Below are 16,642 nucleotides of genomic sequence, written 5' to 3' on the forward strand. Positions count from 1 at the left end.
TCCCAGAACTTCACGTAGCGGCTGCCATCCTCCAGACAGCAGTTCTGGAAGTTACGTAAGTTTCAGATATAAATATACTTTTTCTTCTGCTGTGACAGAAGAGGCCAGCTGTGAGCAGGGACAGAATTGGAGCACCCTGTTCCTTTTATAGTTTGTGCCCAACGAGGTCCCAGTCCGGTGCCTGTGATCTCCAACAGCAGACCCACTTCAGAGTCCACATACTGCGGGGGGATTGTGCTGCAGCCTCACACTCGGAATGAAGCGATGGACGTGAAATCTGGAACGCCCGTTTCCTTACTAGCATTCATTTGGCTGATTCTTCCCCAGATGACGATGAATTTTTGAAACTTCTTGGAAAACGTCTTCTGTTCCCATAAGCATCGACTCGAAACTGTAAAGCACTGCGAACAGTAATGTTTCTCAGGCAGGCTGATGATGACATCTCAACCATTGAGATATCAGTTAGAGGGTGAAAGAGAGTTTAATTGGCCAACAGGCGGGGATACTTGAATGTTTTAGTGATGTCTGCTCGCCATGCTATGTAAGAGCATCATTGCAAAAGACAATTTTCCAGGAAGTTCAGGTGTTAATGGGGCCTTGTTAAATGATTTGCAAAATACTGTTTTCGTGTGCACTAAGGATCGCCTGCACTCTTATCTGAAGGAAGTGAATGTAAGCAAGTGTTTTAGGTGCATTTTAATGTGTTGCTGCTGCAGGTTTATGTGTGTTAACCTTAAATGGTTTTGCATCAGCTGCAAAATAAGATGCTTTATACCAAAAACAAGTTGCCACAAATATGCTACATTTATTATTTATTCCTCATAAGCTGAAATGTATGCATGTGTTCTCACTTTAAATGTGCTTTCTCCTCTTGTATGAGTTCAAGCCTGCATCTGAAATCTTCCTTTTAAGCATTCAGCCTCGTTCCTGAGGACTCAAGGTTGTTTCTCAGTACCGGTGCAGCCAGGAATGGACTTCAGAAGGACACTCCAGCCAAGTCTCCTTTAGAGAACACTCTGGCACCATCGCAAGGACGAAGAACAGCTGTCACCGTTTGTTCTGCTTAGCTGTTAGTGTGATCCCCGCTTTTGAAAAGACGCCACAGCCATCGTGCTTCATTGTGGTCAAATGATTTCTTTCACTGTTTCATTTGCATTTTTATCTTGCAAATAAACCGAATAAAACCACAGCTGTGTTTCAGAGGGTTCCTGTGTGGTAAATGTAGTCGAAACCTCATTTAGTCCGGTTAGCTGCAACATGTGGAAAATGTTGCTCATTCATAACTTTTTCTCACAGTTAACTCCCTGAAAATGAAACCACAGCACATTCAGATTATCTCCTGTCTCATCATTCTCGTAGTAACTAATATCCATATGAACACACTTTAATTTTTTACTCCTGCTTCTATTTCAGTTAATTATTTCCAAACATGCTGACAAAGCTATTAGTTGGAGCTGCAGTCATTTCCAAAAAAAGGAGAAAAAAAGAAAATAAAAATAATTCCAACGCGTGAAACAGAAACTTTGGAGTGAAACATGTGCAGATGAACCTGCACATGTTTCACTCTTCTATCTCAGCTTTCGGCTCCACGGTGGATGAGCCTGGAGCGCAGGGCAGCCATGTCTTTAAGCTAAAAACCTAAATGACCGCATCTACATGCTCACTGCGCAGCGGGCATCAGAGCTGCATCCGGGCTGAGTTCCCTTCACTTCAAGTCTTCGGCTCCTATGTGCACTTGTCTCTCACACGCAGCAGCAGCAGTTTTGTGTGCTGTGCTTTCAAACCTGCGCTTTGAACAGCGCCTTGTTCAAGTTCAACTCAGCCTCTGATGAGCAGCTGAAGTTTAGGCAAAAAAAAAAAAAGACAAACCCCCTACAAGGAGCAGCAACCATGACAGAGTATGTACAAGTTATTAACCCGCATTACACCACACGGAGCACGGGTCCTATTTCAAGGGGATATGTCTGAGGTGGCTGCGGGCGGGGGGGTCTGCGCTCAGGTACACGCAGCCAATGAGGGCAGGAGGGAGTGCCCACAACAACCGAGAGGCGGTCCGCGTCGGCACAGACACAGCACACCTTCAGATGGGGATGAAGTAGCAGCGGCAGTCGAGCAACACAGAAAGAGCAGCGTCTGAACCGCGGATCCGGAGGTTTTCTTCACTTGGGGGGGGGACAGGTGACCGACCGCTCCCGCGTCCTTCGGTGGAAATTACTGCTCGTACACCCTCCAGGCACGCGCACCCTCCGATTCCCACAATAGATGTGACTGAACTACATTTCTGTCTGATCATCTAAGCCCGGCACACCAACATGGAAAATGCGCACACTAAATCGGCGACTGAAGTTTTAGACAACTTCGGTGTGAACGAAAACACTGGGCTGACTCTCGAACAGGTCAAAGCCAACCTGGAGAAATATGGACCGAACGGTGAGTAGCTCTGTAAATCATTTCCCTCTTAAATTTGCGGCTCGTGGCTGCTGCGTGTCATGATGTATATCGATTCATTTCCCAGGAAATCCCTCAGCAGCCGTTATATTTCATGCTGAGGCAGATCGTGCGCGTAAAAAACAGCCCCGTTCCCTCAGGCGCACAGTCAGTGGAAATGTCAGAGGCACATTCATTGATGCTCATGCCCGTGTTGAAACACCTCGCAGCGAGCACATAGAAGCCCCGTCTGGGAAGGAAAGGTGTAATGCAAGCCTGACCAATCCAGCTACATCTGTGTTTGAGTTAGTCCCCCTCCCCGAGGTCGTAGTCCCCCTCCCCGAGGTCGTAGTCCCCCTCCCCGAGGTCGCCTCGTGTCTGGTCTGGTTTGAAGTCATGTCAAGTGGCTTAGTGAGCAGACAGACAGCGCGCTTGTATCTCACCAAAACCAAAGAAGGGTCCACTGACCAAATACCGACACAGTATGCGCAGCTGTGTGAGGACGGGCATCCTCGGCTGTCCTGCAGAGTTCGGGCTTTGGGGCATGGTCTGTGCCGTAAATAATCACACTGAAAATCTTGAACAACCTGTTTTCACTTTCAACAGTGGTTCTTACACAGGGCCTCTACTTTGCAGTTCAAATTACACGATAACAGAGGGAGTAGCTGGGTCAAGTCATGTAACGTTTCAGAGTGACATACTGGACCAGGCCCGGGTTGCCAGGTCTGCCTGTCAAAGCCTCTTTCAATTGAGGCTCTCAGCTGGACTGATGCTGATCATGAGCAAGCCTGTTCAGGTCTACCTCATCGCGTACATGCACCGACACATACTGGTGTTTGCGTGGTTTTGTGTGGAGTTTGGGCCTGACACCAACGCACCTATCGCTCCTGGCCTGTCATTTGCATGTGCTGCCAAGCTGTTGAGCAGAGCCGCGCATTGTGCCAGTCGAACAGTAGCCCTTTTGTTGCAGCCAGCCGACTCTACCCAGGGGCTCGTGATGACTTCATGGAAAAAAGCAACGTCTTGCTACAGATAACATCTCTTTCGCTTTGAGCTGTGAACTTCCTGCCTTGTGTGAGCGCGCTGCAGAGAAACACTGGAGGGAGGGAATACCCCCCCTTTTTTTCCCCAGTTTTTGGGGGCTACCTGCAAAAGGGTTATCATGTGCTTTTTCCCAAGTCAAAGCTGTTGAAAAATGACAGCAGGAGAGTTGACGGGTCTGTTTACTATTTTAGTGCATGTCCCTGCAAAGTGATATACGGCTGCTTAACTGCTGCTTCCCCTCTGCTCGCAAACCACAGACTTTGTAGATGAAGCAAGGGCCTCATATGCGCCTTGCTGTTTTGTTCCAGGCTACGTTGGTTCAAAGCAGCTCGCGGCTGGTATGATTACCTTGCCTCCACTGACATGTGTGCACTGTCTGGTTAGCAGGGGACCCCAAACATGCGAGATCCTCCACTATTCGTCTGAGCTCAGCGTTTGCCTCGGTTTGGAGGCAGATAGGACGTGAAAATGACGCGAGCTGCTGTCCAAGTGTCGCTCCAGCTGTCTGTGTAAGGAGGCACGACACGCTAGGAAGATTACATGATCTGTTTGACTCCGAGATGACACTGTCGTGGGCCTGGTGGGACTTTATCCTCTTGCACTGCCTCTGCTGTTTGAGATGAGACTGTGTCCTGCACTATTATGTCGGTGCATAATATGGAGGTCACAAATAAAGGGAAACCACCATGAGGTTAAATATCGGCCTAGTATGAGATTTTTCCCCTGATTGTGGTGTAGATGGCAACAGGTTCAAACCTTACTGATACTTATATCATCTTTCTTTGTAACTTGTTGCTGAAACGTAAATACAGGTGAGCTTTCTATCAGCACTTTAAACGCGCTCCATCGGAGCAGCCGCCCTCAGGCTTTGTTGGAACATTAGCTCCCACATATGGAGAGAGCCTTTTCTACACAGCAGTCTGTGCTGCAGAAAGGAGGCAGCTGGCCTTTTATTCACACCTTCCGTTTATGGTCTAGCAGCAGCTCGCTTATTTGCAACTCCATTCACAGAGACGCACACTACAGGCATCCAGCTAAACTACTGTTGAGCGCTGCAAGCACCTCAATTTGTGAGACAGTTTATCACTTTCATCATTGTGATGCAGCAGGAGAGAGGAAGTCGCAGGTCTGTCTCTCCTGTGTGTGGGTGCACACTTGTGGTGCTCAGTGATTGTGTGCTGCACTCATTGTTAGGAAGAGTCAGAAAAACGACACGTTTGCTCTCTAAACTTTCTTTGTTTAAAAAACCGACATTTTAAAGTAGCTGACACTCGAATGAATGAACGAGTGTTCATGGCATCAGTCTTCTTCTTAGGAATTGAATATATTAAATGATGTTTAAATTGAGAAGGATTCTTACTCAGAGCATGTTAAATAATTAGATTTCATTCATATCCTCCTGTTTTGGAACAAAGGCCCCTTCTGTGACTAATTTACAGTGTGAGGCTTTTCTATTTCCTTTCTTTATGGGTTCTGTTTTTTCAGTTACTTTGCACAAGTGCAGAGCCTTCAGAATAGCCTGAATGTGTTAGGATGTCACTCGACACTCCCTGGAGTATAGTTGTGCAACATTTACAGGTTAAACAACTTGGTATGACGTGTCATTGCGCCACCATTGCTCCGTGTCCAAAATGACATGCGTTTTCTGGCTCGCAGATGGAAATGCTTCGAGTCAAATTGCCGGTGGCAGCAAACCGAAAGTGTTCGATTGATAAACTGTCATGAATGCCACTGAACTTCTTCTCTTCTTTGAAGTTGTTTGAATTAAAGCGTTTGGTTACTTTCACTGATGGAAGCTGCCTGTTGTTGTTATTCTAAGGTGATTCTGTCTTTATCTAAGCTGTTTCTTCAGTCTGGTTTCTGCCACACGTAATAACTACAGCTTCCTCTGGTAGGATCTCGCTCTCACACAGGGCTGTTTCTCTTCCTGTTCTGCAGATCAATATAAAAGCTGCCTGACTTAATCTCTCCTCCATTTGAAATGTGAGAGACACGCTGCTTCCTGCTCCTCCTCTCTGCCGGCACACTCACCATGGCGCTTTGCAGAGCGCGTCTCGATCACTGAAAAGTGTCCAGTTGAGACTTAAACTGCGGTAACAGTGTTGGTGTTGTGTGGGCTGAGAGAAGTTGTAGAAAAGTAATTTGAAGTCTTCGGGGTGTTGAGTCACTTCCCTGTTGTAGTGGCTCTGTGTGTGCCTGCCCAGCTGCCTTCTAAGGGACTGTGATCCTGTTCTAGCTTGTCACTTGTCTCGGCTTCTTCCCTCCCACCCCTGCATGTGTCACTCATCATCAAGCCCTTATGTTAACATGATATTGAGTCATGAGGCTCTAACACGTTGCCTGGATGCTCTGCTACAGCACGGTCCGATCCACAGAGGAGATGCACGGAGTTTGTGTTCCAAAGTGTGGGCAGTATGCAGAGCGTGTGCTGTAGCCTACACTGCCTTCAAATATACCACAAAGAGGTAAAGAGCACATGAAAGTCATTAAATAGCATTCAGAGACGTCCAAGAGCAGCGTGGGTTATGGATAATCAGCTGCATGTCAATTAATGATCATTAGTGGCTGGAACACTAGAACCTAACAGTTGGATCAATGGTTAAATAACAGACTGAATCTAAAAGATGGCAGCAGTTCCCAGTCTGAAAGGTGAAGCCAATGGCCAGCAGGGGGCGCCTCCTCTGGTTTGGATGCTGAAGCTTGTGATCTGAGTAAACACTTTCCTGATGAGTTTGTGATTCTAATCGTTAGTTTCAAGTTTAGTACCGCAGAACGTTCATGTAGAAAATCATTCGTATTGTAAGTAAAACGTGATGAAGCTGAGTGTGCCTACAAGTTGTGATTGCACGCACATGCAACGAGCGTCCTTGCTTTTTGTGTTAATTCCACCCAATGACTGCAGTAGTTTCTACAGTCACCGATTCTGCCCTTTACTAGCAACACTTTATGCACCCATCCATCGAGCCAGCGTCTCAATCACTTATCTGTCTACATATTGTATATAATAAAAAAGAAAATGTCACCATAACCATGCTCAGCTTGCACGTGACCCTCCAGAGTGTGGCCCACAATCCAAACAACGGAGCTGTACGAAGGAAAGGGAAGTACAGAGTGTTGGCTTCACAGGCAGACCTGCTTTAGGAGCTGTTTTTGGCCCTTTCTGAATACGATGGTTAAAACTACCGATCATTTTGGCAAAATAACCACACACTGTTCGAAGAGAATAGTGCATTTATAGCAGTTGTTTGGGGTTCGTTTCAGACCTCGAGAACAATCGTGTCCCTGTGATTATGAGCTGTTAGCAGGTGGGTGTGATGGCAGGATCACAGACATGGCTGAGAAGGGGCTTTTACAATGTTAAGCATATATTCAAATGCTAGGGCACAAGTATTCACACAGCCTATAGAAGTCGCTCAACTAGTTTCAGTGGCTTCCATTGCTTCAGGGTTCACATCAGTGAAGTTGTAATCTATCAGGCACGTGATTGGACAGAAGTGGCGCTCTGGTTTCCAAACCTAGAAGAAACTCTATAAATACACAGATATTTCAGTCTGTCCGTTTGGGGATTTCTGGCTATTTTCCACAGCGTCTTCGTTTGGTGGCCAGATGCCTGTTGAGATGTTCGAAAAATGGTTCTTTGCACAGCTGTGACCTTAAAGAGGAAACTCTGAGCCCTGACGCGATACGGGCTCTTTGCTAATCACCTCAAGCATGTCCTGCTCTGTTGACAGGCCCTCTTCCTTTTCCTCTATAATTTGACAGCAGAGCTGAAGATACTTAGTGGCAATATGTGGGGAAAAGCACTTTATTGGATGCTTATTTAAACTTGCATCTGATGTAGAAAGAGCAGTGTGCAGTGTGCGTGGGGTGTGAACAGTTAGAGAGCAGTGTTCTTTACATTAAGGCCTAAATATAGATGTCGTATCTCTGGTCTTCATCAGCACTTTCACTCTTTTGTGGCTCAGTCGAGCATGGCGTGCAAATGATCGATGCAGTAAAATAAGCAGGACACTTGCATGCGTGCATTTAGAACGTGAGAATGATGCTACAGTTTGATTTCAGCATGCTCTATCTTGTGCAACAACCAAAGGGAAAAAACTTGCTCTCTTTTTCCCTGACCACAGCTTTGATGACGTCAGATACAGTGCAGCCAATGGACAGCTGCAGCGGCCGTTACCCTCAATCTCATGTCGTAACTGGCTCGAAAAGAGGAAAATCTCCACTTTGAAACTAAATTCAGTCTCTCTAATGACGCAGACTTTCAGAGAGAAGCTGCACAAAAGAGCCAATCTCCTTTCAGCTTTGACAGCTGATGGTATTTCTCCTCTGTGGGCTCAGCAGGGGAAGAATCACGACTCTATCGGTTAATCGATATCATCGCAGCTAATGCCAAATTGTATTGAGCAGAACATCCTACGTCCTTTTTGTCCCCACTGTGCATGTTAATATAATTTTCCTTCCACCAAAATGAAACCATTGTTCCAACTTATTTTGACAAAGTTTGTATAATGTGAACTGGGAAAACGTTAATGCTGTTCTTATTCTGCTGTTAGGGAAAACTTGGTCCTTTGTTGCTCAAGAAATCTTGACTTATTCTAACTTTATATTTCAGGATTTTTCCTGAAATATTTCAAAGAACAGCAGAATTTTTGCCGGCAATAAAAACTTTACAGAAACTGAGCTGTGCTTCCACTGATGTTTGAATGCCTGCAGGCTAAAGGATTCACTACTTCAGAAATTGGTCCAATACTGTTTCAAATAACTGAATCAAATATATGTGACATTGAGCCAATTTGGGTTGGCTCAGAATTTGACAAGATGTTGCCAGTTCCAGTAGCAGGAATCCCTCTCTTCTAGCTTTTTCTTTGTGTGGGAATTTGCATTTTGGGGAAAAGCCACATTTTGGCTGGGTCACCAGTGAACATTTCTATGCTTCTCTCAAACTGAGTTGTTGTCACTTCAGAAGTCATCAGACTTTTCCTCTAACTACACGGTCACCATTTCTGCAGCTCCAACACTCTACGACTACTTTCACTGTTTGACTAAACAGCTGCTCCCCTCAGCTTTGTTGCGTGCTGCTAAATAGCATTAGCATGCTACACTAGAATCCTCGTGTTCTCATTGGCGTTTAGCTCAAAGCACCACAGTTAGCTTGGCTGTGTTGACTTAATCTTCTTTTGTTTGAGCGGAGCAGCTTTAATCCACTATGAACGATTTCTGGGGCTTAAATGACTGAACATCGGCCGTATGTGAGGACTTGATGTTCTTGTAGTAACTTTAGCATCACTGCTCTTGTTCCTGTGGTAGCAGATCTTTAGGGTTGCCTGGCAGAGGTCAGGGATTCCTAAAGATGGTCGCTGATACTCGCCCACGTAACGTAGTTCGATATGAGCTCCTCAGAATAGGGAAGCCCTCTGTCGATATTTATGTAAAGGAGAGAAACTTTGACATTATCAGACTGCGGATGTCTGTTCTGCAGTCACTTGCAGTGTTTTCTGTGCAGCGGAGATAATGATGTTAGGGTGGAGAATGAAGTACATTTATCATTCACATTTGATACGGTTAATGCATTCAGACCTTTTCCAGTGGGACAACACATTTAGTGGATGTAGGAAGCTATCATTAGGGGTTACCATCATGCTATTTATAGACCTGTTTTGCATTCAGGGTTAGTGGATGGAGCCGAATCCTTCAGCTAGTACACGCCTCACCACACTGCCTCCATACTCCTTTCTCCTTCACCCCCGTGCTCCTCCTCAATCGATGGGTGACTGTAAGCTGTGTGCTCGGAGGTGTGTCTGCTTGTCTGCATGCTAATGGTGTTTTAGTAGCAGGCCAGCAGTGAGCTTATCTACATGAGAATGTGTGGGGGCTTGGTGCCTGCATGCTACATCAAGGTCCCACTGATTGCATAATAGTTATTCTTGGTCAATTTTGACAGACACTTGCACATTACCTTGTAACGCACTTGTTTTCAAGGAGTCTTCATGAGTCAAGTCGCCATGGTAACTGCTGAAAACTTTGTTGTGTTTGTAGTTTTCACAAGTCAGCCTGGATTCTGGCTTGTTAACACTGCTTAACACACTCAGATGTGATGTTTACTGGGGGTTTTAATGATAGGGCCTGTAATTTGTTAATGGACTCAGAGCAAGGGGGAGGGGGAGGGGGGGGGGGCAGCTCGGACTGTGAGATCCTTTATCGGCAGATTGTTTGCAGTGCAGAAAGAAAGACGGACTGTTTCCTGCTTTGCTTCCTGATGCTCTGAACACAGAGAGCATCTCACTGTTGCTGTTGTTGGCAACTGTCTCCAGGAAGTGTCTCCCTTCTTCTAGGCACTGCTCAGTTTTTCTGTTCTGCGTAAACAGCCTCTTTTATTCATTGTCTGGGCTGGGAGAAGGGAGGAGGAGGTGGGGAGGTGCTGTGGGGACATGAGGAGAGAGGTGAAGTCAGTATTCAGGAATGTGCCTGGGCAAGCCTCGCGTTGACAGAGCCCGGATGACTGGGAGGGAATCCTTGGCAGAGGGAAGCCGGGGAACCCCGTTCAACACCTCCATCTCTTTTCCTCGCTGTATCCCCCACCCTCGTGTCTGTCTCGTCCTTTCAGTCAGCCCGTCTTTGTCTCATGCAGTCGGGTCACAGCCAGCCTGTCTGCCATAAAAACATTATACAACCGGGGAGGCACAGTTATGGGGAAAGAGGCTTATGTCACACTGGTGGAGCATGGAAAACAGCAGAACCCACTTCTCCACATTTCTGCTGCTGCTGGCAGAGTGCACTCAGAAAACCCTTCAGATGGCAGGTTAGAAAAGCTATTCACAGTGACTCATCAGCTATTAATACACAGTCTGAGGAGGGTGTTTTGTGGAGCGGAGAGAGCTGACCACAGTGTGAGGGTCAACCCCCGCAAGATGGTTGTTTTCTAATACAGAAATGCTAACAGATCAGCTGCATGTTTGACCTTATCAAACCTTATCAAGTGGACATTGAAGTGGTGGCCTGTGTGTAGTTTTATTAAAGTAAATAAAGGAGCCTTTTCATCTAATTTGGCATGCTCCCCGGTTGCTTTTAGCATCTCTTCTCCACCTAAAAACACAGTTTATTTCTCTCTGCGCCAGCGAGTGGAAGGAGTGCCGAGGCCTCGTGTCACGGCCTCTTTCCAGTTCCTCTCTACACATTAGACACACGTGTTGCACAGTATGGTCAGAGCATGCAGAGAAACACGGGGTTTCCACTGCTTAAAGGAGAATGCTGCTATTATTGAGAGCTGCAGCCCACTGCCTTCTAAGTATAGCTGCTTTTCCACAGTCATTCTGTAATGAGGGCTGTAATTCAAGCTTTTACTTATTTTATATGCAGAAAAAGCTTCACTTAAAAGGAGTGGATTAAAGAATAATATTTTTTTGATTCCCTTAGTCGGTAAGAAAACACGCACACTCTCCTGGAAAGAATTCATAACTAATCCCGCCGAAGCAAACGCATCCAGTGATGCATCCTCAGGTCGTTTGCTACGTCCGACCTGTTCAGTCGTAACTTTGCACTGGACCCGATATGGGCCCGACAAACACGGCGACTATGCTTTTGTCTCATTGTGGTGACACTGATCAACAGTGCTTGTCAATTGGAGCATTTTTAGAACATGACTGATGTGTTTTCTACTCTTGCCGCTGACTCATGTACGTGGGGGGATGTCGGAATGCCAAAAAACAAACAATTTCTCCTTTGAAATGTTGATTAAGCCTGAAAATGACAAGAAAATGTTACAGAACGGAGCAACGTGCTGAAATCTTGGTGATTGTTTTTGTGGGATATTAGCTCGTGGATGAACAAAAGGGTTTGGTGCAGTAAACAGAATGTGCACCAGTGCTGAGAGCAACCCGTTGCCTTGATAAACTAACACAGATTACCTTTATTATAAAGCTAATCTTATTTCTGAACTGAAGTGGCTCATTGGATAGATTCGTTATAATTGCAATCACTCTGTCTAATCTAACTTACACTAGCATCGGGAGCTTTGCTGCCGCGCTCAGAAACAGCATGGAAGCTGCAGGGATTCATGAGGTTGGACGTTTATAACAAAGTTAGTTAAAAAATTTAGTTTAGTTTTGAGCAAAAAAAGTGTCTCCCATATACGACTGTCAGCTTACTGAATAACCTGTTTGCAATCAGCAGTGACTTGATAATGAGGTCAGTCAGAGGTCGCCCGGGCCTTCAGAAATATCTGATTAACAGGCGGTGGGTATGGGTTTCCAAAAGAATATCAACTGAAGTTTTATAACTTGGCTTTTCAGTCTTAGTGAAGAAATGCTCGTCATGAAACATCTGTGAGGTGGCGAGACTGAGTCTGGTTAGCCGTTACATCACCACGAGCAGTCAAAGGTGATTGGTGGTCTGTGGTTCGCTGTGCAAAACATCCCGAGCTGCACTTCCATGAGTGGCTGATCCTAGAATTGGACTTGCAGGTCATCACAACAGTAGACGTGTGATTGCGTCCTGTCCTGCCTCACTGCGCGGAGCGTTTAATCATCGTAACCAAGCGGAACAATTCAACAGAGCAATTTGTGCGTGTCCGTGCATCTTAAAGTCACACTGAGGTAATCAAACGTATTAACTGCTCTCTTCTTGTTTTTCTCCTCCGCCTCGGCCCTGCCAATTCGACTCTTCTACGACCTGCACCGCGTGACATCCACAGAGCTCCCAGCTGAAGAAGGTAAATATTGATTTTTGCACTGAGCTGTGATCCTCCTCTCTGTGCTTAATGAAGTATCCTGAGCCGGGATCTTTTCTTTCTTTCTTGTTGTTGACTGAGGGGTAATCTTGGCAGTGTCCACTATAGCAGCTACCCACCCATGGACACACAACACTGTAGATACAGCATTGGTCTTGTTTTATCAGTATTAGAGAGCTAATGTCAACACGTCTTTCCAGGACACACGTCTTTACAGCGAGAGCCTTCAACGTTAAATCAAGTGTGATGCATCGAGGTGTGCAATGTGTACTTAAACATTTCAGGCAAGTCCCTGTGGGAGTTGGTGGTGGAGCAGTTTGAAGACCTCTTGGTGAGGATCCTGCTGCTGGCTGCCTGCGTCTCCTTTGTAAGTATGACCCTGCTAATTAAAATGTGTCAGTCTCCATTTTCAGATGTACCGCTCGGGGATCTGAGACCCTAACTGTCCAGGAAGTCGCCACCTAATAGACTGCACTGTTATTCCCCTGTTAGGATTCTGGTTACCCAGTTTGTGTGGAAACGTGTCTGTCGCAGGCTTTTCCACCCAGTGCTGATATGCGTTCAGTGCAGTCTCCTTGCTTGTGCCAAACTGGAAACAAAACTCTCAATCAAAGCTCCCGTTCCCTCAGACTGTGACCCCGGTTGCAGTTTGAGGGAGGTGAAGGTCAGAGAGGGGTGGAGTGGTGCAATCCTCACTGCATAATAACTTTTTCCATCTATTACAGCACAGCACTGGTGACTTGGGATGGAATTGCTCTAGCTGTTTCTGAAAGTAGGAAAACGGCACAAAAACCGACCCAATCTATCTTTTACTGTTTCTTCTGTTAGTGACAAACGCGGAGTGCAGGCGTGGGCTTTGGTGCCATGACTTTGAAGCATGGCTTAAATTTCCTCATGCAAATCAGGCTTTCCTTACTTTTACCAGATTGTTTATAGTGGAACCTGCTCCACTGCTACACTACCCGAACACTTTACAGTGTCACCGTTGCCTGGAGTGGTGTCAGCTCAGAAACTCAAGTTTCCTTGTGACCTGATTCAACTTGAAATCCAAAGTCATCCAGCCCAGAGAGTTGACTTTATTAGAACTCTTATTTCACAGCTATTTTGCTGTTTTGTTGCTGTTTTGAATGTTTCCACTACAACCAGGGTGTGGCTGATTCTCAGTGGACTGAACTTGAGCCCTAATCTCGGACTTATTTGTCTGCTAATTTCAATATATTCAAATTGACAGTATTAGATTCCCTGGTTCCTTTCCATGACGCACCAGTGGGAAACTGGGCAAGTTGGGACATTTTATAAAATATGCTATTAATGTACAGCAAATAAATGAGGAACTGAATTCACAAACAGTTAGTTATGCACCAGCTTACAGTTAGACTGTGCAAAAGCCTCATTTCTTTAGACTGTGCTTGGAGAATGGGTGCAGCAGTTTATTGAACTGTGCAAACAGGCATGGAACAGCTGGAAAGTCAATATTTGGTGTGTGCGTCTTTATTCTTGAACAGCCTGAACTCTTGAAGTGTTCTTGTACTTTTCTCTGGGTCTCTTGAAGGCTCTTCTTTGGATCTCGGCTGCTTTTTCTTCTTTTCTCTGTCAAGATGAAAACTGAAAACTGCATCTGGATCCAACACCACTGCTGCCCCAAACCCTGACGCAGCCTCCACCATGTAGATATCGACTCCCTGTCGGACGATTGACCTTGACGATGATTTCAGCCCAAAAAATGTAAACTTGGATCCGTGGCTCCATCAGACGTTGCCACTGATTCTCAGCTCAGTTCCTGTGTGACGTGGCATACCTCAGCCTTTTCCCCTTCCTTATAAAATGCTTCGTGACATCCACCCTTCCACTGATGCCGTTCCCGATGAGGCTTCAGTGAACAGTAGGTGGATCAACTGAAGATGCATTTTTCCTGTTTATCCATTTCTCAAGGACGTGACTTTCACATACTGTTCATCTGATGGATGTTAGGCAGAGAGATGTAGCCTGATATTAGGATACATCAAATGTGCGATAACGATGTTTCTGTGGAAGTTAAGAAAGTATTGTTTGATGCTTGCACACATCAGCATTTGTAAGTGGAAGTGAGCGAAGGTCATTTCCATCTTTCTTTTCCAGTGAGCTTCATTGTGTCAGTGATGACACGCTTCCTGTTTTGCAGTGTGTGTGTATTGAAATGAGGTGGCAGCAGCACCACGGTAGTGTAATAGTAGTGACTCAGCATTATGTCACAGTGCCCGTCAGCACAAAGGCAGCTGGGGGCACATTTAAAGTAAAAGCAGCAGATATCTGTTAAAGTAACTGAACCCTGTGACTCCTCAGGAGCTGCGCAGTACTGTCACACAACAAAGCTGAAAATGTTTTCTCCGTCTGGGCTGAGCTTTTTAACCAGCTGCCCGAAGCCCTGCTTTTCCACTATGCAACCACTTCAGTGCTTTCCATCCACCGTTTGCTCTTCCTGTCATGTGGAGAGCGATGTGTGGGTCACGCATCACCAGGTTCCACACGGCTCCCGCGGCTCTCAGACACGCCCGGGCTCGTCTTGGAACATAAACGCATCCTGTTGATGATATCGCAATAATATAGTGATATGACATTTTTCTGTCGTGGACGGTACGGCACAGCCCTCCCTGCCACCTCTTCTTTTGTCTTGCACTCACCCGGCACACTGCACAGCATGCCGAGGAAATTACTTTATTCCTGACTGGACTGAAAATGAGCGGAAAGGCAGACAAAGGAAACTATGAACGACCCTCAGACAAAGTCTGGCTCATTGGAAGCACAATATAAAGAAAGCAGGTGACGCGCAGAAGGCCACACTACACGACGTTCCATGAGTTCTCCTTTCTGATCAATATGATTTATGAATAAGGCTTTTCTGAAACTCTGTGGCATGTCGCTGTGTGTGTGGGATCTGAGGAACGCGAGCTGTATGCTGATGTTGGTGATGGAGCATGAGTTTCCAAACCCATCAGTGAAACTGAGCTTAATTTTGTCTCAGACTGCCAAATGCATGCAGTGAAATTTCCACCAGAATCCCTCAATAAGTTCAAAAAGCCAAAGAAATCTCCAGCTTTTGAACTCCTGCTCGCCGTGAAGGTGGGCGTTGGTACTCGGTCCGCTCTCTGACCGAGTACCAACATAAAATAATGTGAAAACTATTCTCTGTTCCTCTGGTTTTTTGAGCCATCCATACTCGGAGGACTGACATTGGTGCCCTCCACTCTCCGCTCAGACAGGAGGGAGATTTACCGTCCCACACGATGGGGAATGATGAGCTATCGACCGAGCTCAGGCTGCCGTGACGTATACGCTGGCTCTTAATACTCTGCAGAGAAAATTGTCCTCTGTCTTTGATAAGTCCCATCAGATAATCGAAAAATAGATCCACTTTACCCACTGCTGTCTGTGCTGCTCTCTGCTGCAGTCATTTTAGTTTCTACTCTCACCAGTGATAAAATAATGTGAAAACTATTCTCTGTTCCTCTGGGGTATCTTATTGTGTTATTATTTTATAATGAACCATAAAGGCACGATGTAGTCTAGAAACAAACTGGACATACAGTGCATGTGTAAAGACCTACAGCTCAGCTGTTGGGTGACTGTGCTTTTGCCACAATAAACTATATCTGGTAAAAAACGATCACAAATATCAGAGTGCAGGGATGTTTTTCATGCTTAAGCTGCCTGACGCACACAGACGTGTCTTTAAAGACTAATAGATACTGAGTGGTACTAAATGATAAGTTTAGTTTTTTCAAAGTTTCTACAAAGTTAAATATGTGTTTATTAGTGGATAATTGTTTCCCGTGACCACTGATGTGAAGGGCAGCCTGTTTAAGAGTCTTTATCATTTTATAGTTTCAGCTGTTTGAATAATAATAATGAAAATTTCACAGTTTGAGACAAAGATATAAACCATGTTCTAAGTCTGCATTCATCAGGGAGCTGTGGACTGGACGTCGTGTGATGTTGGTAGGCATTTGTAAAATGTCACACAGGTAAATGAGCAAACTATGTTTTCATAAACACAGTTCAGTCGCAGATATGCTGTGAATACAACACTAGGTTAAAAAAACACAGCTTTGACTTCATCCAGTTTGTTCTTTGTAATCCTAATCATTGAAATTACTCAGTGATCTCATAATTTATTGAGTTTTTATCACCCTTGCTTGTCATACATCATAATTATGCTCTGGGCAAGGCAGCTACATGTTTTTGCCATTACTCGGTGTGCACAACTTACCCTTCATTTGATGTAATCTTGGACTTGCAAAACCTGCAGAGTGAAGTGAAGAGCACAGTCTTCTGAGAAATGCACACGAGAGTAATTACAATCATGAATCCACACAGATATTGTTTAAAAAAGTAAAGAAGACAGCTTTTTCTGCCGGGTGTGAGAAATATTAGCTTTTCCCGTGATTTCATTGCACTGTGCTGTACCTC

At 45.4% G+C, this 16,642-nt stretch overlaps 1 protein-coding gene across 2 annotated transcripts in view; it reads left to right on the plus strand.

Moving 5' to 3' along the window:
* The first annotated feature begins 2,063 nt into the window (after nucleotides 1-2,063).
* The window catches only part of atp2a3 (ATPase sarcoplasmic/endoplasmic reticulum Ca2+ transporting 3), a 42,933-nt gene continuing 28,354 nt past the window's right edge, over nucleotides 2,064-16,642 (plus strand). For both annotated transcript variants that reach the window (XM_026181198.2, XM_026181199.2), the window contains exons 1-3: nucleotides 2,064-2,430; nucleotides 12,161-12,178; nucleotides 12,481-12,563. In XM_026181198.2, coding sequence (XP_026036983.1) covers nucleotides 2,313-2,430; nucleotides 12,161-12,178; nucleotides 12,481-12,563 — 219 coding nt within the window. In that variant the 5' untranslated portion in view covers nucleotides 2,064-2,312. The remainder of the gene's footprint in view (nucleotides 2,431-12,160; nucleotides 12,179-12,480; nucleotides 12,564-16,642) is intronic.

This window comes from Astatotilapia calliptera, chromosome 10 (assembly GCF_964374335.1).
Source record: "Astatotilapia calliptera chromosome 10, fAstCal68.1, whole genome shotgun sequence".
Classification (NCBI taxonomy): domain Eukaryota; kingdom Metazoa; phylum Chordata; class Actinopteri; order Cichliformes; family Cichlidae; genus Astatotilapia; species Astatotilapia calliptera.